Genomic DNA, 24816 nt, shown 5'->3' on the forward strand with positions numbered 1-24816 from the left:
CCTTGGAGCTTCTGATCCATTCCTAGAATCTGAGGTGGGGTCTGCCACACATCACAAGCGGTGACCAGCGTTCTGCAAAGTCTTGGTTTCTGACTTCCAGTAGCTATGAGCTCCCAGTAAGAGCCGTCGTGGAGGGCCAGGGGCATGGCCTGCCCCTGGAGCGGCCGCATTTGTGTTGGGGCTGTTGCGGAGGTGGGGGCGGGGGGCCTGAATGATGCACAGTGCTGAGTGTCAAGGAGTTGCATCATTTTTCTGTGCCGGAATTGGACCTAAACTTCACAGTACTGTGGACTGTGTTTTTGCCACGCTCGTTCACACGCACACAGTCCCTTCACCTGCAAAAGCAGACGGGAGAGGCTGGGTTCGTCATTCACTCAGCCTGCAGAAGGAAGTGCTGAGAGTTTCTGGAACACACGGCTTCCAGACCCGGCGCTGCTACTGAAGGCCTGTCCGTGTGCCTTCCTCACTCGAGGCCCCTGCGGCTCTGCCACCCGCACCAGCCTCCCCTTCTAGTGGGCGCTGCCGCGGTCGCCAAGCCTCTCGGTGTGGGGCTCTTCTCAGCACACGCTCCAGGGTGGCGTGGTGGGTGCGGTTGGGGCACAGACCTGTTCCAGAGAGCTGTGGTCCCCCCTTCATGTATCTGTCTTCCCTGTCGCCACTGTTTCTCATATTCAGTCCTAAACGTTTGGGACCTACAGAGGAACTGAGTACACAGCTTAGTGTTCTCTTCATATGCAGGCCACTGGGCGTCTCTGCTCAGCTGGTTGAAGTCACCCAAAACCCCTCCGGTGCCTCGGGCCCTTTTCTGGCTGGCGCCTGCAACGGGAAACAATGACAAACACCTACCCAGTGGACAGGACACTCGGATGCCACTTCTCTGCCCTCTGCTCCCACCAGTCTCGTGGCTTCCCCAGCGGGACAGGGTCAGGTGCCGCAGTGGGCAGTGGGCTTGCTCACGTGAACCCACGTTCTCTGCCCCTCACACTGTCGGGTGAGGAAGAGGAGGGCGTGTTTCTGTCCTTAGCTGAAAACACACGGCACTTGGTGGTGGAAGGAAAGACGGGCTGCAGAGTTGGAGGATGGGGGAGAGGCCAGTTTGAAAAGGCTTTTTTTTTTTTTTTCTTTTTACTAGTTTTCGCAATACACATTACAGGAAGCAAAGCTCAACGTACATTCTTGGCCAGAGGCAGGATGTATCTCGGACGAAGAAGAGGTCGAGGGGACAAGCAGAGCTCCCGTGTCAGGCATGCCTTACCTAACTAACGGGTCACCAGGTCACAGCTTGGCCGCCCCACGTCTCATAGGTCCTGGGAGTTCTCCGCATTTCACAACCCTTAGCAGTCCCTTCTACCCACGGTCCCCAGTGAACCGCAGCCGACCTCTCTGAAAACCACCTTAATTTCATTTTATATGCTGTGCTGACCGTCGCCGCGTTGGCACGTTGCTGCTTTTACGTTGTCGCTGAGAAACGGGTGCTCAGCCCCCTCTGCTGGTCTCCGTCACACCCTCGGGTGTGGGGCCGAGTCCGCCGTTGGGGATCCAAGCAGCATCTCCGTAGTTTTCCTCAAATACCCACAAGTCGATGATGGCATCCGATCTCAAGCCAGGAGTGCTGTTGGTCTTCAGCCTGTCTTGGGTCCAATGGGTAGAAATTCATTGCCGTTGTGGGGCGAACTTGGATTCTGAAGTAAAAGCCCTCGACTTTTTCTGGACTGGTGGCCCATCAAAGCGCTAAGTTCAAGGAGCATAGGCACCTCAGAAGCCTGATTGTAGGTAGACATTTCTGTCTGGAAGAAGCCCACGCCCTTTTTTTAAGACACGTCTGCTTCAACAGTCTTCACCTCGAACGTGTTTAAGGGCCCCGGTCTCTCACTGTCTTTGCCAAACTCCCCAATGGCCCTCAGCAAGGGGCATTGTCCTGAAAGTAGGACTTCCCCTTGACCTCTCAAAGGCTTGACGTGCTCAATTTGTCCGTTTATTCCCTTTCAACAGAATCCCATCCCAACGCCCTGTCAGTGAAAAGTGTACCAACCAGCCAGAACAGCTTGCTGGGGGCGGCGTTGGGGTGGGGGGTGGTATTCGTGCTCCACTCACCACCAGCAGCAGGCTTCTCTGCCCGGCCATCTGCCGCCAACCTCTCTCCCGTGACGCAGTTGCAGCGGAGACCTCCGTCAGTCCCACAGGCAGCTCGAGCAGGGATGGCCCTTCAGAGCCACCCCAAGCCAAGGCAAGGGGGCTGGGCATTCGTTCTTTCACAGTGGTCCCACCTGGGCCGGGGGCCGTGAACCTGGCTAAGGCAGCAGCTATCCAGCTGAAAACGGTGTCTGGGGCAGGACCGGCCATCCACACCCCTAGCAGCGGATAAACCAGGGCCTCAGCCTGAAGGGCTTGGAGCAAGACAGGAAACAAGCTCTTGAGACATTTGGGGCAAAAGTATTCCAAGCAGGGGAGTCCCTGGAGGCTCAGAGATCAGCAAGGCGGCCAAGTGGCTGGAGCAGAATAAAGGGAAGGGAGTGGTGGTTGAGGTCAGGGGTGGTCAGGGACAGCAGGTGGGAGGGAAGGGAGCAGAGTGGGCTTTGAAGGCCATGGTGAGGGTTCGGGCTTTTACCCTGAAACATGAAGCCATTAGCGAGTTTGGCGCAGAGGAGTAATGGGCCGTGACCCGCAATAGCTAGAGGGTTGCTCTGGTGATATGTTAAGAACAGACTGGCCCTGGCTGGTGTAGCTCAGTGGATTGAGCTCGGGCTGCGAACCAAAGTGTCGCAGGTTCGATTCCCAGTCAGGGCACATTCCTGGATTGCAGGCCACGGCCCCCAGCAACTGCACAATGATGTTGCTCTCTCTCTCTATCTCCCTCCCTTCCCTCTCTAAAAATAAATAAATAAAATCTTTAAAAAAAAAAAAACAGACTGGAGAAGGGACAGGGTTGAGAACACACCAGTTGGGAGGTTTCTCGATGATTCCTGCCAGAGATGCCCGGGACCTGTGGAGGGGGGCGCTGGCAGTGAAGGGGGGGAGGAGTGGCCAGCTTCTGGGTGGGACTTCAAGAGTGGAGCTGAGTGCACTCCTGCATCTAAAGTGCGACTGGTCATCAAGTCTTGTGGTTTTCACACACAGCCACGTGGGGGGGCGGGCGGGGGCAGCAGGTGGAGAGGGGCATGGGACTCAGGTTTGGCATGCAGCCAAGCGCGTGGCTCAGGGAGCTGAGAATGCCCTCGAGGGCCTCCTCGTCCCGGGCCAGCACCAAGTACCCTGTTACCTCAGCCGTGTGGGGGGTCTGTGAGAACACCTGGCTTATAAACCCGCAGAGATCCGGGCTGCCTCCCACCCACAGCAGAGCATGAGAGCCCCAAACTTGGGCTGGCGTAGGTGTGGCGAGGCCCACAGTCCCTACGGGTGCCTTTGGCTCCTGGGTTCCAGTCTTCCCGTGAGGCCCAGTAGGGTCACCTACCCTGTTCTCCCAAGAGGCTCCCTGTCCTTTTTGCCACACCTGTCCTCACAGGAGCCCTGTCACTTCAGATATCCTCCGTCTACCTCCCACGCAACCGAGAGCCCCTTCGCGGACAAGTGTCCAAGGCCCCGTTTTCAATGTAACAGTGACATCGAGGGGCTGTCTGTTTCTCTCGCCTGGAACGAACACGCGTCTTCGTGTCACTTCCACCTCCCCGTCCTTGGTGAGTGGGAAAATGTCGTCGTCAAACTGACGGACACGCTTTGAATCCCAGCCCTGTCACTCACGTGTGACCTCAGCGTAGCAGCTCTCCCCGGTGGGGCTTCAGGGCCACGTAGAGACTCAGACCGCCCCCTGCTGTCCCGCCCCTACAGGTCTGACACACGGGCTTCTCGCTGGGACACCGGGGCTCGGGGACGTGCGTAGAGAGGGGAGCATCCGTCCTCGAGGGTGGCTGGCGGGGGAGCCACGGTGTTCCCGGGACTGCGTGCTGGCCGTCACCTCAGAGGGGTCTGGACGGGAGCCGACTTCCCCCGGCGTTCCCACCCAACGCCCAGACTTTGTGCTCCAAAGCCGGCGGAACAACACAGCAGCAAGCCCAAAGCAGACCATTGCCGGACCCCAGGACGGCCACCGCGTCCCTCCTGACGCCAGCATGCAACGGGACACGTGACACGGAAGTCTGTTTGTACTTTGCCAACCCTTCCCAACGGGAGACCCTGCACTGCTCTGGCTCAAGGAAACAGGTGGGGGACGGTGCCCCACACGTTCTGATGCCCCTTACATCATTGGTGGGCTCCCACCCGGAGCTCGACTCCTCCCAGCCCTGGGGGTGGGGGTCGGGGGCAGGGAGGACAACATTGGGAGCCTGCTTTCAAAAAGTACAGATTTGGGTTTGTGAGGAAAAGACTTATGCTATATTCATGGTGCTGTGTGAGTGGTAATAGCTGGATACACATGTGCATGTGTATATATATATATATATTTTTTTTTCACATTCCTCCCTGGACTAAATGCACATATGCAATTGTTTAGCTCTGGCTGGTGTGGCTCAGTGGACTGAGTGATAACCTGCAGACCAAAAGGTCACAGGTTCGATTCCCAGTCAGGACACGTCTGGGTTGTGGGCCAAGTCCCCCAACCCCGTCCCCGGTGGGGGCCACGTGAAGGGCAATCACACATTGATGTTCCTCTCCCTCTTTCTCCCTCCTTTCCCCCTCTAAAAATAAATAAATAAAATCCTTTTAAAAAGAAAACATTTAAAAATGCAACAACAAAAAGAGTAAAACTGGGGGTTTTAGCAAGTATTTTCTCAATCGTCACAGCCCTAGGAGGAGAATACTACTCCTCTCTTTACGTGTAAGAAAAAACAGGCCTGTGGATGTTAAATGACTTGCCCAAGACCACTCCGCTCAACCTGGGGAGGCCTGCCACCAATCGGCTCCTCTCAAAGCCCAAACACCTGCGCGCTCAGAAGGCGCGCTGTCAATCACAAAGAGCCTGGTGGTGCTGGGAGGAGGGGATCCCTGCGAGCGCTCTGAAGGGCAGTCCGTGGATAGAGGTCAAGGCCTAGTGTTCACCAGCATCTGAAGTGGGGCTCCCTCCTTGCCCGGCGGGGGCGGGGGGGCACATCGCCCCTCGCTGGTGCCGCACTCTGGACCCAGCATCACCTGCCACATCTGCGGGGATTTCCCATCAAGGGCCACGCTGCAGGGATAATTCCCATCAGCTGCCACCTTCTGAGGACGCCAGTGAAGGCCATTAACTCTAGCTCCTGAGAGAGACGGCCTCCAGGAGGATAAAAGCCTGAGCCGCAGGCAGTGAGGGGTGGGGTTTGGCCTCTTCTTTCCCTAAGGAGGGGCAGTCTCTGAAATGCGGGGACAGGGCTTGCCGAAGGGCATTTCTTCGCGAGACCGTGCGCGGAGGTGCGGAAGGGGCTGCAGATGAGCCCGTCGGGAATCAAAAGGTACGTCGGTCGGCTTCCTCTGAAGAGCACACTTCTCCAGCGGAGGCCGATGCCATCCCTGCTCCAAGGACAGCTCTGCTGCCGCACGGGCGAGACCAGGAGGTGGCCAGGAGTGGGGACCCGTCTCCAGGCCCTGGGCCATGCCCTGGCACCGAGGCAGGCGGTGAGGGCGGGTCGGTCCTGCCGCGGGGAGGGCACCGTCCACAGGCGGAACCTAGCTCCATGGCCCTGGGGGGGCTCCTGAGCTTCCCTGCTGCCCAGTCTCCCCCTTCGTTGGTGGGGACCTTGCAGAGTTACTGTGGTCGTCACGTAAGGACACCCCTCAGCGGCTGGCACTGCATGGGGGGCCGATGGGATTTCTGGTATCAACGTTGAGCCTCACTCGGTGCACATCTGAGCACGCAGCCTGGCCCCGAGCCCCCGTATCCCCAAGCCCCCGTATTCCCCAGCCCCCTTAGTGCTCTGGGTACAAAGCTTGGCAGGGGCCAGGGGTGCCCCCCCCCGGGCCTGGGAGCTAGGGGAACCGTGGCAGTGGCCTGGGTTCCAGGGGAGTCAGTTCACCTCTCCCGGCCTCCATCGCCCCAGCTGTGACCTGGGGGAGCGGTAGGCACCCTGAGCTCCCACACTGCATGACTGGGGAAGAATGCCTGTCCTACCTCAGGGGCGGGAGGGCCTCCCTCCTGCCCAAGGCAGGTGTCGGAGGAAGCCTGGCCCTGGACAGGCCTGGGGCTGGGCGCAGGCTACAGGAAGGACCCAGGCACAGTGACCGCCTCCACTTTCCTCTGCCGCTGACACCTGTGTTGCTGACGCTTGTGGTTTAGACCCGCAGGTGGACTGAATCTCAGTTCCTCTGGGCCCAAGGCCATGGCTGAGAGGAGACTTGAGCTCAATGGACTGAAGCTCCCCTACAGCGACCTGGCCTCCGAGGTGACCAGGCGCAGGTTCACCATGGCCTCCAGGTACTCCAAGCTAGGTGGGTGGGTGGTGCCTGAAGCTGCAGGAGACACTGGATTATGTAAATGTATTCAAATGTATTCAAATGTGCCCGTGGCTGAAAGGAGGAGGCTGCCTTTGTGAATGAGACACTGTCTGGTCAGCCACCGTGGGAAACAGACCTTTTCCACGTGGTCCTTCGAGAAGTGAAAATAGGGGTGCTGGGATGAATTTCAGATCCGTGGCTCTTTAATTGGGGGGGACCACTTTGATAATCAGGTGGAAGTTGTGAAGTTCCCTCTTAGTATAAAAAGGCATGACTTTGCAAAGTTTGGGGATGGCATGGATCCCCTGAAACTTGCCCTCATTCCCAAGAGGCTGGGAGCTCGCTGCAGGCAGGGACGCTGTCTCCTTCCCTGTGGCATGCCTGGTGCCCAGGGCTGTGCCCCTGAGGCCCTTAGAAAGAAGCCAGGGCGGGAGGGGGGAGTGGGGGTCAGCTGGGCAGAGAGGAGAGGTGCTGGGTGCCCGGGGCTAAACTGGCGGAGAAAAGCTGGGAGGCCAGGGGAACCCCGAGCGCGAGCCTGCCCTGGCCTGACCTAGGAGCCCTGGGGGGTAGGGTGGACCCCGGGCCGTGGGTTCCAGGGGCCAGTGCGGGAAGGGCCGACTCACAGTTAAAGCACAGCACACAGCTCACTCCGCCCAGCGACCCTGTGTCCGCATCTGCACGCAGGCGGGGGAGGAAGTGGCTCTCTTTCTCTCTGGATGGGGTCTGAGGGGGTCTTTTTCTCTTTTTAAAAACCTGCCCTCCTCGTGCCTTTCCTCCCAGGGAAGAGACGTTCACCAGGAAACCCGAGGAAACCCGGGCGAAGCTCTTCGATCCAGATCTGGATCAAGTCCCTCCCTGGGGCATGGCCGACCCCCCAGTCCCCCCAGCCCCGCCTCCCTCTCCAGCTGAGGACCCCCACGTCTCCTAGGCACACAGAGCCACAGAGCGTCAGTCATTCGGAGATGCGCTGTGACACAGAACTCCAGAACACAGTTTCCGGGACGTCCTCAGGCTGTCTTTGAAGACTGTCTCAGAAGACCTTTCCTTCCTGTCTTCCCCTCCTCACTCACTGTTGCCTGTTGTTATCCACAAATGCACTGTTTCTGGTTCTTCCAGCCAAGTCTCTGCTGTGTGGATGTGTTTATCTTTCATTGCCGTCCTGCAGTAGGGCACGTAGGGCAGTCAGTGGTATTTGAATGAAACACACACACACACACACACACACACACACACACACACACACACACACACTGTATCCTGTGTCAGGAGAGGATTCGTGGAAAAGAAGTTCTAAAATAATAAGACAGGGTGAGGAAGATCGGACGTGGCAGTTTTCATAGGGAGGGTGGCCTGGCTACAGCTCCGTGGCAGGGTCTGAGTGAGGACTTGAAAATGAGGGCACTGGGCGCGAAGACTTCAGGGACAGAGCGGGGAGGCAGCGCAAAGCCCTGGAGACTAAAGTGGGCCTGGCTGTTCAGAGGACGGCCAGGGGGCCATGGGCCTTGGCCGGGGTGGAAGGACTCTGGGGACATTAGGAGAGACGGAGCCACCAAGGGGGGACTCTGCCTTTGACTTGGGATGGGATGGGGAGCCCCCGAGGGTTTTCGGGCATGGACGGGCCCGGCCCTTCTCTCAGCCAGGGCAGAGGAAAACCCTGAATGAGCCAAAAAGGCTAATGGTCACAAGTCTAAACTGAACTGGCCACAAGAAAATGTTCTGACCGCTAGGTATGACGGCACCTCAAGATACAAACTCAGTGTAATTATTAAAACAATGATGCCCTGAGTTGAGGAAGGATGAAAAGGCGGGTCAGGAAGGACCAAGAGCACCTGGAGACGTGGCTGGGAAGGCGTGCATTCCACTGCTGGCCAGGTGCCACCCCGGGCACCGCCCTTGTCGCACAGGTGCACACGCATCACACACCTTGACCATCCTGCCATCACAGTTCCCAGCCCGCAGAAGTTTTCTGATGGCTGGAATCTCTACTTTCCTCTTATGCAAAATACCCCACAATATCCCAGGAGAATGTGTGCACGGTCACTTTATTGCACAGGCAAAGGTCATGGAGTGCCCACCTGGGCTCTCCCTGAAGCACACGAGAAGCCAACTATTGTCAGTGCATCTTCCAGAAGCTCAGGACTGGCCCAGAGCTCGCCCCTCCCCACACACGGGCTGCTTCCCACCGCAGCTGGTGCTGACTGTGCAGCACGCAAGCGCAGCCGGTGGCCCAGCCTCACCTGGAGTCCAGCCCCTTTCCCTAAACCCTCCTCCAAGCATCCTCCTTAGCCAGCGAAGGCCGTTCATAAAAAGCCTTGTGGTTTCCATGAAGAAACAGCTACGCGTTATAGCTTGTGCCCAAGATCACCCGGAAACTTAACACTATTTTAGCTAAATAGCCCTTTAAAAGCTGGCAGAGGGCAAGCCTAGCTGTTGTGAAACTCTGCGTGCCCAGAGCGCTGTCCCTGCAGCGTCAGACACCTGCTCCTGGATTAACGAGAGCTCGTGCAAAGCAGAGGAGAGGGAAGTTGCCTGGGCTTCGGCTGGCCTAACCCCCACCCCCCCCACCCCCACCCCCCCACCCCCCCACCCCCTGCTCCTGCCGTTCCTGATGCAGCCAGGCGGCGGCGGTTCACATCTTGGAGAGCCTGGTGTCGTAGGTGACCATGTTGAAGTTGTCCCAGGCGAAGAGCTTCTTCTCCAGGGGGTTGTAGTCGATCATGCTGTTGTACTTGTAGCGGTTCTTGAACGGCACGGCCAGGGCCTTGCTGCTGCCCGTGCCCGTGTCGAACGCAAAGTTGACGGTGGCGTCAGGCGAAGAATAGCTGCTGACGGTGTACAAGGTGCCGCAGATGACGAAGGCGTTGGCGACCGACTGCTTCCGGATGTTCGTCTCCCAGGTCTGTTCCCGTTCCAGGCTCTCGGGGTTCAGCTTGGAGAGGACGATGGCCCCTTTGGCCGCCTCCGTGCTGTAGATGACCCAGAGGCCCGACTCGTCCACCGCCAGGTCAATGTCGGTGTAGCCGCCCCAGGCGTATGGGAACTGCCCGTGGTAGCCGGCCCCAGGGATGTCCTTCTCCGCCTTGACCGTCTGGGTGCTCAGCTCGTACCGGACCACCGCCCTGGACTCCGCCCCCTGGAAGTAGAGGCTCCCGGCGTAGACCACTGCGCCGGTGCTTTCCAGCGGCCTGGGCAGCACGTGCACCTTGGAAGGGTAGCCCTGCGCGAACTGGCTGGCCAGGCTGTACTCCAACACCTGGCGGACGCCCGTGCCCACCGTGTCGATGCGCCACGTGGTCTCCCGCGTGTGGGGGTACACGGGCTTGGGGTCTCTCATCCACACACCGTACTTGCCCGTGATGGTTTCGGCTGTTCTCAGAGTGACCGGCTCGCCCACCCAGACCAGTTCTCCGCATCCTGGTGAATTGAAAACAAAACAAAAACAAAACACTGATTCACTGTCCCTCCGCGATGTGGGCTCCACAGAAGCCAAGAGCCCAGAGACAGACTGGGTTTAAATCCAGGCTCTGCCACCTGCTGGCGGTGTGACCTTCCATGGGCTCCTTGGCTCTGTAAGCCTCGGTTTTCTCATTTGGAAAGGGGGTAATAACAGTGTTTGGGGGAGTAGGGCCATTGTTAGTTTCAGTGTGATTTTAAACATGTCGGGTGCTCAGTTGGACTAAATGGCCAGTAAACGTTTGTGATCATACGTGACCAGGACCGAAGCTTGACGGAAGGCCACCAAGAGGACTTCACACTCGATTTGTCACGTCGGACTTACCCTGGCCAGGGTCTCCTGTGTACTCACTTCATTCTTCTTTTGTGTGTAACTGACCGCATTTTTTAAAAACACGAGACAAAAATCAAGTCGTGATCGTCATCTCTATACAACAACAGAATTTTTGCAAGCTGTAACTGATGGGCCATATATTTCAGGCATCATTTTAATACAATAAAATCTGAATATGATTTTAAAAATATGATGAAGAGGTTTTTGCACTTTAACGGGAACCCTCCATTCCCTTGTAGGAGGTGGAAACGTCCTCAAGGAGGCGCTCCTATCTCGGGGAAGCATATTTTGCCTATTTCCAACGCCCTGACCCCATGCGTGCCTTTCAGGGCTGGCAATAATTGTCAATGACGTGGAGCCACGGTTTCTGAAAACCAGTCTGTGTCCTGACATCGGGGTCTCAGGGGACACCTCGGAGTGTTTTCTCTGAGCACCCAGGGTTCAGGAAAGAAGCCTTTAGTAGCACGACCTGTGTGCTCAGACGGTGATGGTGTCCGGCTGGCCCTCTGATACAGACAGGAAGGGCCCACTGACACATGTCATTGTTCGGGGGTAATCAAGTCAGTGGAACAGCTGTGTGGGTGAAACAGAAACACCCCTCCTTGTCCCCCATGCAGCCCGGCCCAGCCCGCTGTCCCAAGGGCAGGCGACAAGACACAGGGCTTTGCTGGGGAAGGGCTGACTTCCAGCTGGCGTGCCCTGGTGAGGGAGCAGACAGAGGACCAGACGCAGGTAGAGACCACGTGGGGACAAAAGAGAACACATTTAACTCCATACCCATGTCCCCCTCTTCACTCCCGGGATGTCCTGGTGGGCTCTCCTTCAAGATCCGGGGAGCAGACACCTCAGTGAGCTCTGACTTCAGTTCCTGGAAGTCCAGGTTCTCCAAATTCCACCTAGAAACTATGTGAAAAGAAAGAGATGGTGTTGTACCATGAGTAAGAATGGTGCATTGACTGGGTTGAGGATGGCATTTAAACAGGCTTCCAAAGATGTGATAATGTTTGAGCCCTGGCTGGTGTGGCTCAGTGGATTGAATGTTAGCCTGCGAACCAAAGGGTTGCTGGTTCGATTCCTAGTCAGGGCACAGGCCTGGGTTGTGGGCCAGGTCCCCAGTAGGGGGCAGCACCAGAGGCAACCACACATTAATGTTTCTCTCCCTCTCTCTTCCTCCCTCACCCTCTCTCTAAAAATAAATTTAAAAATATTTTTTAAAAGATCATGCTGGGGATTTATTTGAAGATAGTAAATGGTGGTAGGAGGGCAGTGAGATAAAAACAAGATCGGACTTTGCTAACAACTGTCAGAGCCAGGAGATGGGTTTGTTGGGGTTCCCACCGGTCTCTCCACTTTTGCGAGTGTTGGATAAATTCCATAATAAAAAGCTCACAAACTATAAATTGCATAGCAATGCTCCAAGCAGAAAAGAGGGTATTCAGAATAACGGAAGGCAGCTTGTGCACCATCCTACTAACTCCCACTAGGAGGTCTGATTTCTGCGTAGGTGCCTGTGATTCGGGTTATTGGGAAGGCTCTGGTGTCTGCTGGGGTGCCTGGAATTCCATGGTGAGGAGTTCCCTGCATGACTTTGGGCTTTTCCCCCGCTTTGCCACAAAGCAAACCTTCCTCTAAGGGGTGGTGTATCAAACTTTCCGTGCTCAGCTGAAACATTCTGTTGGATCTCTTTCTGAGAGGAGCTTTGCACAAGGAACAGAGGGCAGGGCTCCTACAGGAGCTTAGGGGAGGGTTAGAGCCACAGAGAAGGGAAGAGGTTTGAGGACACTGGCTGGATGTTGCCACCACACTCGTTTGGTACAGGGCTGTGGTCCTCAAGGACCCTTGAGCACAAGGAAAAAGCAGCAGCCACAAGGGGCAGCCCTCGCCGCTTTCCAATGTAGGTCTGTGATTCAGGTGTGGTGAGGCCAGCAGGTCAGAAGCCCATCCTGAGAGGAGGGGTCTCACACCGCAGGGGGCCACGTGGGGTGGGGGAAGGTACCAGGGGCCCCTGGGCAAGAGCCCTTGTTGTGGTTTCCATGGGGACCAGTGAGGCAGGGTCGCAGGTTTTCTATTGGCCAGCGTGGATAATTTCAGCGGGCTCTGGGGGCCTGGAGGGATGGGGCAGGGGCATCACCAGCCTGAGTGAGGATCTGAGAGAGGAGGGTGGGGGGTGTGGTCTGGACAGGTCAGTTTGCATCTGAGAGGTGTGGTCCCAGGTGAGGGCCGCTGCCTCAGAGCATCAGAATCGAAAGACGTGATTAAAGCACCGCCTTTCCTCTTGCGGACCGTCTCTGCCCCTTTTGAGTGACCTGGCTGCCAGCGGGGAGGGATCCAAGTGACTCGCCGGCCGGGCCCCCATGCGGTGAGCTCAGGCTAAGCTCTCTCAGTAGAGGGCGCTGCAGGGACGTTGTGGGAGGCGGAGGTTTGCAGTCTCCCGCGTGGGGGAGGGGCTGGCGCTGGGTGGGCAGCCTGGGTGTGAGATCATCGGGTGGATCTCTAGAAGCCTTGACCTGGCTATAACCTTTCCACAGCGGTGGGTGGGTGGGGGCAGAGTCCCTGCCAGGGACCCTTTGGGGCTCTGCAGGGCTCCCGAAGCCTGTCTCTGACACCACTGGGCCCCCGGATACAGGCTGCCAGTCACTCCCCCTGCACTGGGGAGGTGGCCTTTGCAGCTCCGGACCAGCTCCAGCCACCTGCCCTACTACCTGATGGGCTGAACCCCACCTTCCTACTGAGGCGCCAGCCCCTGCAAGTCTGTCCTTCCTCAGCCTGAGGGTGCATGTAGAGTCTACTTACATCCTTGGTTACTCTTTTATCGTTGTAAATGGTTCTTTCTATTGAATGTCCCTACTGACCCTGCTCTGTGGACCCAGATTGTTACCAAGGCTTTACAAGAGCCTCGAGGACGCTGCTCTCCATCTCTATCTCTCCCTCTCTCTCTCTGTCCTCCCTGTTTCCACCGCACTTTGCAGGAACCACGCCTCCCGTGCTGTGGAGCAAACAAGAAGCACAATGAAGCGTGACGTCAGGGAATGGCTCCCCGGATGGCTGCAAGGCCAGGTCTCCGTTGGCAGGTGGGTGGCTGGATAGTAACTCGATGGCTTCCTCTGGGACCCAGAGCACTGGGCAGTGGCCAGGCTCCCGGGGAGAGCTGTCCGGGTGAGGTCTGAGCCCGTGGGGAGAAGGCCTGAAGGTCCACAAGCCCGAAGGCAGGGAATGACTCACAGTGCGTAAAGGGGCCTGGACTGGGCCACAAGTCGTAGCTTCCTAGCTCAGTCCTGCCCTGTGCTTGCTGTGTGACTTTGGACAAGTTACTCAACCTCTCTGAGCCTCGGTATTTTTAGCTCAAAATATAAATAAAATGGCCCTCAATAAGGATGAGTCAAAACAAAAATTTCCCAGGAATGTTTCAAAATCATATCTCATTCTGAATGGGGGGGGGGAAGAGCTTATGAAAATGTTAAGAACTATCTTGTATAAAATGGCTAAACATTTTCAGGGCTTTGTTTCTATTAAAATCCACATCTATTATGAAATTCTGAAAATCTGCGTATTCTTCCCTATGTCCCTCACCTCTGCTTTAGAGACGCCGTCCAGACAGCTTGACCCAGAAGTGGAATTTGTTAACTTGCTTGTATAAAAATGCCGTGTAGAGGCAAGGGATACTGAAATGATTTTTATAGTCCTTTTCTCTCGCTGCCCGAAGGGTTCGGCCAGGCTGGCAGGCGTGGAAAGGACGGCGGGCAGGGAGGGTCCCCCACGCGTGCGGGCCGTCCCGGTTCTCCAGGGCCGTGCGGCTGAACTAGCAGGCGGCTGGCCTGGGTGCCGCTCCACACCCACGCTCCCTGGAATAAGGGTGTGTCATAGAACTGTCGTGTCCACACTGACGTTCTGATCGTTTTTACACGGCATTTTCCAACAACGGTGGAGCTCAAGCAAGAGCAGGCCTTTGTAGCTGCAGCCCGTTTCCTGGGAGGCCACTCCACGCTGGAGGCTCCTTCTACCACCCACTCGACTGCTGACCTGTGTGATGAGCCCAGCAGGGACTGTCAGCCCCATCCTGGAGGCGAGGAAGTGAAATCTACAGTGGTAGTGAAGACCTGTGGTGTCCCCGCTGCATATTCTGCCACCTTTTCCCAGCTGTTCCTGTGGCAACCTGCCTGGAGCAGGTGTCACCTGCTGGGAGCTGGCCCCAGCTTCTCTGATGGCCTCCAAGCACCAGCCTGGTGCCCTTATCTGTGTATCATGAATGTGAGTGCTATGTAGCCAATGGGATGACCCTCAGCCAACAGGAATAGCCAATAGGATGACCCTCAGCCAACAGGAATAGCCAGTGGGATGGCCCTCAGCCAACAGGAATAGCCAATGGGATGGCCCTCAGCCAACAGGAATAGCCAATGGGATGACTCTCAGCCAACAGGAATAGCCAATGGGATGACCCTGAGCCAACAGGGATAACCAATGGGATGACCCTCGGCCAATAGGGATAACCAATGGGATGACCCTCGGCCAATAGGTATCAACTCTAATGAATGTCCCCTTGGGTACAGCCACTCCTGCCTAAAGCACACCCACGCTTCAATCCAGCTGCCCAGAACTCACTCCCCCCAAGATCCGAGGCCTTGAAGCAGATCTTCTGATCGAAGCATTCCTTCCCCTGATGTTTCAGTGTAGCTTTTCTGTCTTTTTACCTTTAATGTTCTTCTATAATCCAGAGGTCCCCTCAGGGTCCTGAAGGATCCCTGACCCTCACTCGGGTGGAGGGGTCTAATTCTAGGCCTGACTCTGCCACCAGCGAGCTGGGTGACCAGAGACCCGCTGAGTAACCGCTCGGACTCAGTCGCCTTCCAGCTCACTCGCCCGGGCTAATGGGATCTGCTGCCCAGGAAAAGCCTGCTGCTAGAAAAGAACCCCCAAGGCTGGAGTTCATTGTCACGGGCTGTTGTTCTTATTCCGACAGCAGAGCAGCCAGAGAGACGGAAAGAACTATAAAATCAGAGATTGCATCCCGTAAGTTCCCCGACACTTGTTAAATGACCGTACATAATAAAACAGACAAAATGTCACTTCTGTTCACACACACACACACACACACACACACACACACACACGGGTGCTGGGAGTGCAGCTTCCTTGGGTTAACTGTCCGAAATAAGCGCTGCCTCGTGGCACTCCTATTAATAACGGTTCCTTCCTTCGCTGTCCTCAAAACTGCAGTCCACCCAACCTCAGCTCTGCCCCGGGCACCTCTGCGCCCTGGGCCCCTCCCTCGATGCGTTCACACCTCACTCGCCTTGAGTTGTAAAATCTAAAGCTGGGTCTCTCCCAGCTCTGAGGATAAAGGGTTTCAGAAGTGCTTTACAACTCAGAGTTATTTTATTTGAGCCCCATAAAAATTGTTATTCGCAGTAGGAATTTCCAGTGCCGTGCTGCGGGGAGGAAACCAGGGGGCAGTGGCTGAACGGCTTATCCCAGGTCACACCCAGGCACTGATGCTCGGCTTCTCCTGTGCTGAGCTTGTCTATCACGTCTAGAAAGGCTTTTTAGGAGATGTTTTTCCACTGTTTTATTTTGAAGACATTCGCACCTCTCGAAAAGTTGAAGGAATATTACAGTTACGGTTCCCTCACAGTGATGGTTACTGTTTTGCCTCAAATGCTTTACCTTTCTTCCTCCCACTCTGTCTGCCTGCACTCTGTGCTGGACCACTGCACAGGAAATTGCAGACCTCCCGACACCCCCTAAGCTCGATACCATGTCTCCCCCAGAACACCTGACACCGATCCAGGGACACGATCGCCCAAGCAGTCCACGTGCAAATTCCCTCAGCAATCCCACACCTGCCCCTTGCACCTCTTTTCCCCGGGGTGCAGGAGCCTGTCTGGGGTCCTCCTGAATTTGCTCTCCAGGCCCCTCCCTTCTGAGTGAGCCCCGACCCCTCCCCTTCCCTTTCACTCCTGACACCAGCATCTTTGAAGAGTCCACACCGACGGTCCCACAGCCGGATTGGCTTGCTCGTTCCCTCCTGATCGGACAATGGACTCAACACTGAGCACTGGGGGACACAGTTTCACAAGCAGTGACACAAGTGCTGTCTTCCCCACTACTGGGGAGGGTGTACCCCCTGTCCCGGCCCAGCACACACTCACAGACACCCCACCTGCAGGGGTCGGGCAACAAAAGCCGCCTGGAGGGGTGGCCTGGCGACTCCCACGCAGAGGTCCTCAATTGGACAAAGTGGGGGAAAGCTTCCAAACGGCAGACCGAGACAAGTGACAAAGTGTTACCGCCTCTTTATTTTGCCAAGGAAGGGCATTTAAAAGTTTTTAAAAACACTACCTGGCATCATTTCATACACTTCTTGCCGTTTCATGAAGAGAGGTCACGTTCACCCCAAAAGGTAGGAATCGGCCTCCCTGAACAAAGGTTCACAAAAGGACAGCTTTCTAAAAAGGACAGCGGGCACTTTCTACTGGTCACGCGGGGACAGGTGCACCTTCCAGGTTTCATGCTGCCGCTGCCGCTGCCGCGGGCTACGCAAACTCTGTCACGGGCAGGCGCAAAACTTGGAGCTCTCACCTACACGGAACCATCGGGGGTTAACTCACTGGGAATGGGAAGGAGAGGGCAGGCCTGGACCACCTGTAGCAGGCCACCCTGACTGATGTCCCCCTCTTACCTTCCCTGGCGCCCGGTGGCACTTCCTGAGGGGCGCCCCGGGCTTGGGGGCACTGGCCCCTCCTCAGCCTTTCTATCTCCTGGCTGCTGCTTTCCAGCCTCCGGGCCAGGTCCTCGTTCTCCGCCCCCAGCCGCCTCCTCTCTTCCTCCAGCACCGCCTTGTCTCGGAGGAGGTTGCTGTGGGCTGCCTCCAGCTCCCTGGTTTGGGTTTCCAGCTGCTCCCGCTCCTGCCTCAGGGTGGCCAGCTCCCTGTGCGGCCCCTCCAGGGTCTCCGAGGGCCCGGCCGCCTGGGCCGAGCTCAGCCGGTGCAGGAGGCCCTCCAGGGAGCTGAGCCTGGCCTTGGTGCTCTCCAGGTCGGCGCGCTGGGTGCTGCTGTCCCTCTGCAGGTCCTGGATGGCTGACATGGCCTGGCCCTGCTCGGGGCAGCTGGACTCACTGGGGCTGGCCACGCTGAAGGTGTAATGGCACCGGCCACTCCGGTCGTTGGCCTTCCGGAGCTCGGCTGCCCTGGCCCCCACGCCCCATAGCAGGCAGGCCAGAAGCAGCGGCCGGACAGCTGGCATCCTGGGCCCGGGGCTGCCGTGCTGTGCACGGAGTCCTTGGTGCAGAGGCTGGGCGAGGCTTGCTCCAGAAAGCCCTCCTGCTCGCTGGGGCTCCTGGCTGGGTGGCCCTGCCCCTTCATATATACTGGGGAGCCAGCCCTGCAGGGGGGAGCGAGGGCCACGTGAGGCCGGGTGTGGCCACACACGGGATGGTTGTTTTCACACTGCCGGCAAGACTCGTAGGAAACGACCTTCCAGAAGTCTGTTTTGAATTTCTTTTAAAAGACCGTCCCACGTCCCCGTAAACTCCCTCTCCCCCTACCCTGTCTTGCACACCCCCAGCCCCGTGCCCATCTCACCCAGCGTGGCTGCTTATGTGCTGATTCCAGCGAGGGTTTACTTCCAGATTATCTTTCCATGTACTCTGGGTCAGACACTGTGCAAGGAGCCGGGGACACAGACCCAGTCGCTCTGTCCCTGTAGCAGTGACAGAGACTGCAGCCAGCCAAAGGACCGGGGCAGCGGGCCACCGGACTTCAGGGGGCAGCAGAGCAGAACCGTCCCCTCATCCCCGGCTTCGCAACAAGTATGGGGGTCTCTGGGGGAGCTTTCCGATGGCAGCCTTGCATCGCAGGCACCGGGGTCGACACTGGTCTCTGCTGTGTGTGCACCTGTGTGTTCACGTGTGTGCAAGGGGCCAGGAACCGCCGTGAAGAAGTCTGTGGAACCCTTCCCAGGAACATGTTTTAAAATGTACGAATGACATAGGGTGGCAAAGAAAAGAAATCGTATTGAGTTACCATTATCAAAAATTTTTTAAATTTGAAATACACCTGTCCTTTACTGGCACATTAAAAACCAGGTCTGGCAGGGGTGGGCTTGGGGGGGGGGTGTCTCTTTTCCAGGCAGTTTTGAGTGCAAATGCTACCGCATGGTGTCTGCTATAACAGTGACGGACTGCAAAGTGGCTGTGATTTTGCAGCCACTTGGTGGTGACCAAGTCGCCAGCACGGCTGACACAGTGTTAGATTTATGGCTCTGTCCACAGTCCAGTGAAATGTTAAACATCAATTTCAGTTAGAAGTCGGAGACGACAAAGATGTATTTTTTCCCATCCACATGTATGAGCTTTCTGAGCCCTTGGTTAATAATCCCGCTCTACATTAATGAACCAAAAAGAAAAAATAAAAACAAAATCAATAAAAAGACTCACCCACTAAGCCAAGAGGAGGTCTGTGCAAACCAGAACATGCACGATATATCCTTGTCAGTAACTGTTACAAGAATGTTTGCTTTGGAGCAATTTAGGTCGCCTGATACCAGTGACACCTGCACTGTTTGTGACATAGATACTTCAGATGTGCCCCGGCAGACTCGCCTCGAAACTGGGGAAGCACATTTTGCTCTAAAGATTCTATTCTTATTCAATTGGTTCTAAAGTTAGACTTGAACTTGAGACATTCACAAATGGGTATGCGCTTACTGCTGACTAGAGGGTCCTATTCTCGGTGCCTGAATCAGACCATAAACATTACTGAAATGATTTTTTTTTACAACGGTATCTTATGGTCGTCAGCAAGAAGCGGTTTGTCTTTACCCTTAGAAACGCTTTCTTTCTGCTGAAACTTCATGGAGGAAAGGGGGTCCAGATAGAGTAGTGATTTTACAACTTCAGTTTGCTCAGGACGCCTCGGCCCATGAAGGAGAACGTAGGACTAGAGGCAGGTCTTCCGACGCCCCCGGGACCAATTTCCTTTCCGTGGTGCCTCCTCGGCCCGGATAACGCAGGAGCACCAAACCCTAAACGGCTTTTCCAGCTCGTTCCCCGGGCCCTTCCAGGAACCTGGTCTCTGCCGCCAGAGCTCTCCCTTCCCTCTGCCGCCCCTCCCCCGTGCGGCAGGCCAGTGGGTGGCCCGTGAGCAGTCACTGTTGAGCCGGGTGGGTGCTGCTGCTCTGGGGTGAAGACTTGAACAATCCCTGGCGTTTTCGCTTGGTCCAACCCAGTTTTGGAAAGCCAGGGGAAAGCCACCACCAGTCTTTCTCCGAGTTCCCCATGGTGCCCGGCCAATGCCACCGTGTGCACGTCCGGGGAAGGAGGTGTGGCTGTGGGCGCCCTTGAACTTTGCTCAGCCAGGGTGGTCTGCTGCCCTCTCTTCCTCCCCAGGGGCCTGACGTGGGCTGTGCAAGCCCTGGGCTGCCCAGCTTGCACCAACCTCAGCTCCTCTCAAAGCCTTGGAGGAACGCTGGAGCCGCCGGGCCCTCACAGTCGAGAAAACGAAGGCCCAGAGAGGGAGAGGGACTTGCTCAGGGTCACACAGCCGGGAAGTGGCGGGAACAGAGGAAACTGAGGCCCCCTGATGCCGAGTTTTCCATCTTCCTCCAGGTGCCGGCTGGCAGCTCAGAATCGGGGAAAGAGCCCAGTCCCTTCGTCCCAGGAGCCCACGTGCTGGGAAGTGAGCTGGCTTCCTACCTCCCCATTAAGGAAAGGCCTCCAGTGGCCGGACACTCATGCCCGCCCTGGGGTTTGCAGTGATTTTGTGCAACTGCGTCCTTTCACGAAAGAGAGGGACGTGTTCTCCCAAAAGCACAGGAAAGCGTTCACTGGAAGGAAGACACAGGAAGCTCCCCCGGGGCCCCGAAGAACAGTAAACATCTGGTCAGCTTCAGCCTGCCCTCTTCACCTTCCGGCCCTCACCGCCCTCTGGGGGCCCGGCCCCCACGCCTGCAGCTCCGCCTCCTGGAATTCAGGACGCGGAGACCTCTGTCGCCTCCCGGTTGGCTGTTAGGCCGTGTTCCATCTCCATTTCCTTTCTGGAGCCTGCAGCCAGGGAGCGTCCCGCTCCGATGCTCCAGGCAGCCAGGAAGATAGATGCTCCGGGGAGTGTATCCCGCCAGCTGCAGAGCTAAACTCGCGGCTGGAGCAGAGGCAGAAGGCGCCGCCATGCACAACGGAGGCCGCAGGGGGCGCTGGGGAGCGGCATCCTAACGGCGTATTCGGTTCCGCTCCAGGCTGTGTTTATTGCTCACGGGTTTAAGCTGGTTGGCTCCAGTTTTCTCCTGAAGTTCGTTTTTCCTTAACAAATGTCACCCGCGTGCAGGTAGGGTTGTGACTGCTTTGCTCGCCGTTTTGTCCGCAGGGTCTGGCAGACATAAATGCTCGATACATTCTCAGTGGATGCATGGACGGACACGTCATTCAAGCAGAAGTAGAACCCAAAGGTCCCTAAGGAGGGAGGACCAAGCTTCCCGTGGCACCTTCCCCTGGGCTGCTCAGGACGCTTCTGGACCACTTGGGGGCGCTCCTTCTCACCCACGCGCAGGGAAGGAAGGAAACTCGCGCATGCGGTAGCTACAGCACATGCAAAATGGATGTTTATGGGTTTTTCTGGGACTCTGCTTATTATTTACATTTTTTCTATGGGAAAATGCTTCTCATGGCTTGTATTAAAGAGGAAAAACATACTTCTTAAACTCTCACGGGCTGTATTTGGGGACATTGGGGGAAGTGAAAACAAACATTCGTTCACACTGGGTAGGAATTAGAGCCTTGAACCTTTGTGGTCCAGGAATCTATGTGACCACATGGATTTTCTCCATCAACACGTGTTACACGCCCAACAGCCATTCACAGGGGGACCTGTGGAACGTTCGGGTGTTTACAATAGCTTCTCATTCGCTGAAGTTTATAAATGATGGCGGGGCACAATCCGCTAGTGATCTTTGGTGTGGAGTCAAGGCTATTATTCTTGACTTATTGTTAATGAAATGCATGCTGACAGGCGTGGTCAGCATCTCAGAGCGCCCCCTGCCACCGGAGCAACACATCGGAGAATACGCCCAAACCGCAGCCACGTGGGGGCTGAGCTTGCGGAGCAAAACCACTCGGTCCCAGACTTTGGGTTCGTGAGAAAGTTCACAAATAGGTAAACTGCTGCTTTCTCAAAATGCTGCTTTCTTTTTCGACAGTCCCTTGTACCTAGACATATATTTTACATTGAACAACTCATTTTCATTTTGAATCTTGTGATCGTCTTGAGAGGTAAGTATCATTCACCCCATTTTATAAAGGAGAAAACTGGAAATTCAGTGACTGGCCAATCCACAAGTAGGCTAAAACAGAGTCTAGCGCCTCCTGGTGGCATCTTCCACACCCTCCCATGACACGGCCCCTCCCTGTTCCACTGGTCAAAATTGATGTAACATTTAAAAAATTTAAGCCCTGATCTATATTAAGTTCATCATGATTTTTCCTGGCAGGTAATTAGTATAAACTTTACTTTCCAAATAACAGTCTAGGAAGAATTCACAGAAAAGCAGAATATTTTCCATGAAGAGTGATAAAAGTGCATTAAACTCTTCCCATGTTATTGCTTTTAGCCTGACAGTGGAAGATTCATCACCAACTTGAACTTGCCTTGAGTCATGATTAAATAACCTCTTAAAATTTTATTCAGCCTCTTCTGATCTATCTTCCCTTTTATTTATTCCCGATCTTTCTGTCCCCTCAGGAGTCAGGAGATTACAGCAGAGAGTTGCTGGGGTCTATGTCTGTCCACATGGCCCGCTCATCCCGGGTCACCGGAGGTCAGCTGGCCCTTCCTCCCTTTCTCCAGATTTAACACGCCTCCGGACGTCCTTGTGACGGCCAGGGGACCAGATGAACACAAAAGCCCAATGAGCACGACCCCAGCATCTTCAGTGCCCACTACTACTCGCCCTCCCTCTGGTGGAGCGAGGGGGCCCCATAAGGATGGACATCCCTCCCGAATTCACTTCACAGGAAGGATGTTGCTGGATGATACAAGGACTGGGACTCCTTTCCCTGTAGAAGAGCACCATGTATTATGCCCCGACTGTATACTCGGAGTGTTACAGAGTCTCTCATCCTTCCCACCAGCCTCCTAGATGGTTAATATTCTCCCCAGCCCACTTGGAAGTTTAGTTTCTGAGTCTCGGAGAGAGACACATCGGTAGTGATGGGGCTGGGACGTGAACCCAGCTTTGGTGGCCCCAGGGCCTGGGCTCCCTGCGCGGCTGGTCGGTTCTTTCTTGTCTGACTCGTGTTAAGCAAACTCACCAATAGATCATGCCTCGGTGTGACATGAGTGATTAAGAGGGGGAAGTCATTACTGGAACATTTTCATCTGCTTGTTTCCTTTCTGAATTCTTTTATTCCACTGAGAACAGAAAGTGTCCTCCCTGCCGATCAGTGAAATCCATGTAATAGATTTCAGGACACATAGCTCAAAGGGTGTTTAATTAACAATGCATTGCAGGATAGTTTATTTTTAAGGATGGGACTGTGACCTCTCACCCACAAAACTCAGTCACGAGAGAATGCCAAGGAGGGAGGCACGCACAGAAGTGAGAACAGTTTGTTCTTCAAAAACCTAGTTACGGCAGGTCGTATCCGATGCTCGAGGCTGGGGAATTGTCTCAAAAGAAAGAGCTGTTTTCTTGGTCCCATTATATAATAAAAGTGGAATCACATCAGCTGTGGAAAGCCAGGAGGTGACCATGTCAGTGACCTGAGCGTCTGGTGGGGACGACACGCATTGCACGCTCTCTGTGGATGTATTTTAGGTCCAGGAGCTCCCTCGGAAGCTCCGAGGACCCCAGGCTACTTTCCCACAAAATCTAGCCAGTGTAGGGTCAGAAAGTCCGAGGGATTTTTATTACTGGCACCAGGAGGGAGTGAATCAAAAAAAGTAAGTCTGCTAAAAGCAAAAACAGACAAATAAACAAAACCCAAGAACCCAGTGCGGCCCAAGTTAAATAGAACTATGAATTTGTTAGAACATATTATGTCCCTTCCCATCATCACAACGTTTGGTACCAATTCTGCACTCCTTCTGGGAACTTGCTTCATTCTTGGGGCAGTGACGTTGACACCGCCGGTCTCCTGGCCCCTCTGGCTGTCCCGCTGTCTAGCTGGGCTCTCTTCCTCCTTCTGCCCAGATCTGTGGGTTCGCCGGTGCTCCTTCTGCTGATCCTCGCTGCAATATTGCGATTGGTCTGGAATATACGCATATATTTGGTTATTCAAATGACCAAAATATATATCTCATTCACATGTGGTCATTCTCCCAAATCCTTGGAATTTCCTAAGTGATGAGAGCATAAAGGAGTCTTGTTATGTTTACGAGGTGACTTTTGGACCCTGATTGAGGATGGAGGCTGGTTGCCATGGCAGCCAACCACTTGATAGAGAGTTGGACAGTTCAGTGGCCCCAGTCCCACCACCTCCAGGGAGCGGACAAGACCTGGAGGTTGAGTCAGTCGCCAACGGCCAATGATTTCATCAATCACAGTTATGTAATGAAGCCTCCACAAAAGCCCAAGAGGATGTGGCTCAGAGAGCTGGTGAGCATGTGCAGATCTGGGGACAGTGACAGCCCTGGAAAGGGCAGGAAGCTCCCAGCCCCTACCCCACCTGTTGCCCTGGGCATCTCTTCCATCTGGCCGTCCCTGGGTCGGAACTTCTTATCATAAATCAGCAAAATGGTCAGTGAAATGTCTCCCTGATTTCTGTGAGCTGCTCTAGCAAAACAACAGAGCCTGAAGGTCGGAGGGTGGGGTGGGAACCTCTGATCTGTAGCTGGTCTGACAGAGCCCAGGGGAGAGTGTGTGGTGTGGCAGGCATCTGAATCAGACAGGCTTGTGGGACCGAGTCCTCAACCCGTGGAATGTGATGCTCTCTCCGGGTAGACAGTGTCAGGATTGAGTTGAATGCTGGGACACCCTGCTGGTCTCCAGTATTGGAGGTGGGGTCTCAGAATATCCTAAAGACCTACCTTCCTCACGATCTACACAGTTGCTTGGCGAGTTGGTGTGTGGCCGCCAGCCTCTGTGTCAGCCTCCAAGATCCTGCTCCCTGGCCTTCAGGGGGATTGCCAGTTAAAATGTGCTTTGCATTTTAGGTTATATTTGCTTCTCACCATGCACCGGGTACCTTCTGTGTTCCAGGTGTTGTGCTGTGCATTCCACCTGCCTCATCTGTTTTGATGTCACTGCATCCCCAGCTCGTCGGTGAGGATGCTGAGGTTCAGAGATGGCCAGAAACTTGCCCAAGGTCACACACCGAGGAGGTCACAGAGCCAGGATTCGGAGGCATGACCCCCTGGCTCTTAACCTCACACTCTCCTTCTGTGCCCGGTGCCTGTCTTGCCGCGGCACTTGACCCTGGGCTGTGGCCTGTTACTGTTTTTTAGGATGAAAAAACCAGAATGTGTTTATACACTAAAGGGGAAGAGCCAGTGGGACAGGAGAAGCGTGAGTCTTCATGATAAAAACAGCTGGCATTTGTTAAGCGTAGCCGTGTGCCAGGAGCTCTGCTAAGCGCTGCAGCAGCATGACACCCCGAGTCTTTCATAACACACTTGTAAAGTGGGCACTGATCGCTTGCAGATGGGAAGA

The 24816-nt window shown here is 55.4% G+C and overlaps 1 protein-coding gene across 1 annotated transcript; it reads right to left on the reverse strand.

Moving 5' to 3' along the window:
- Window positions 1-8990: 8990 nt before the first annotated feature.
- MYOC (myocilin) lies at window positions 8991-17526 on the reverse strand. The gene is made up of 3 exons (XM_045838600.1): window positions 16860-17526; window positions 10961-11086; window positions 8991-9810 (listed from the first exon to the last, which is right to left on the reverse strand). Exons 1-3 carry the CDS (start codon window positions 17419-17421, stop codon window positions 9026-9028), a joined length of 1473 nt encoding a protein of 490 aa, XP_045694556.1. The 5' UTR covers window positions 17422-17526; the 3' UTR covers window positions 8991-9025.
- Between the last annotated feature and the right edge of the window lie 7290 nt (window positions 17527-24816).

Source organism: Phyllostomus hastatus, unplaced genomic scaffold (genome assembly GCF_019186645.2).
Source record: "Phyllostomus hastatus isolate PE091 unplaced genomic scaffold, TTU_PhHast_1.1 phas_contig_283, whole genome shotgun sequence".
Taxonomy (NCBI): domain Eukaryota; kingdom Metazoa; phylum Chordata; class Mammalia; order Chiroptera; family Phyllostomidae; genus Phyllostomus; species Phyllostomus hastatus.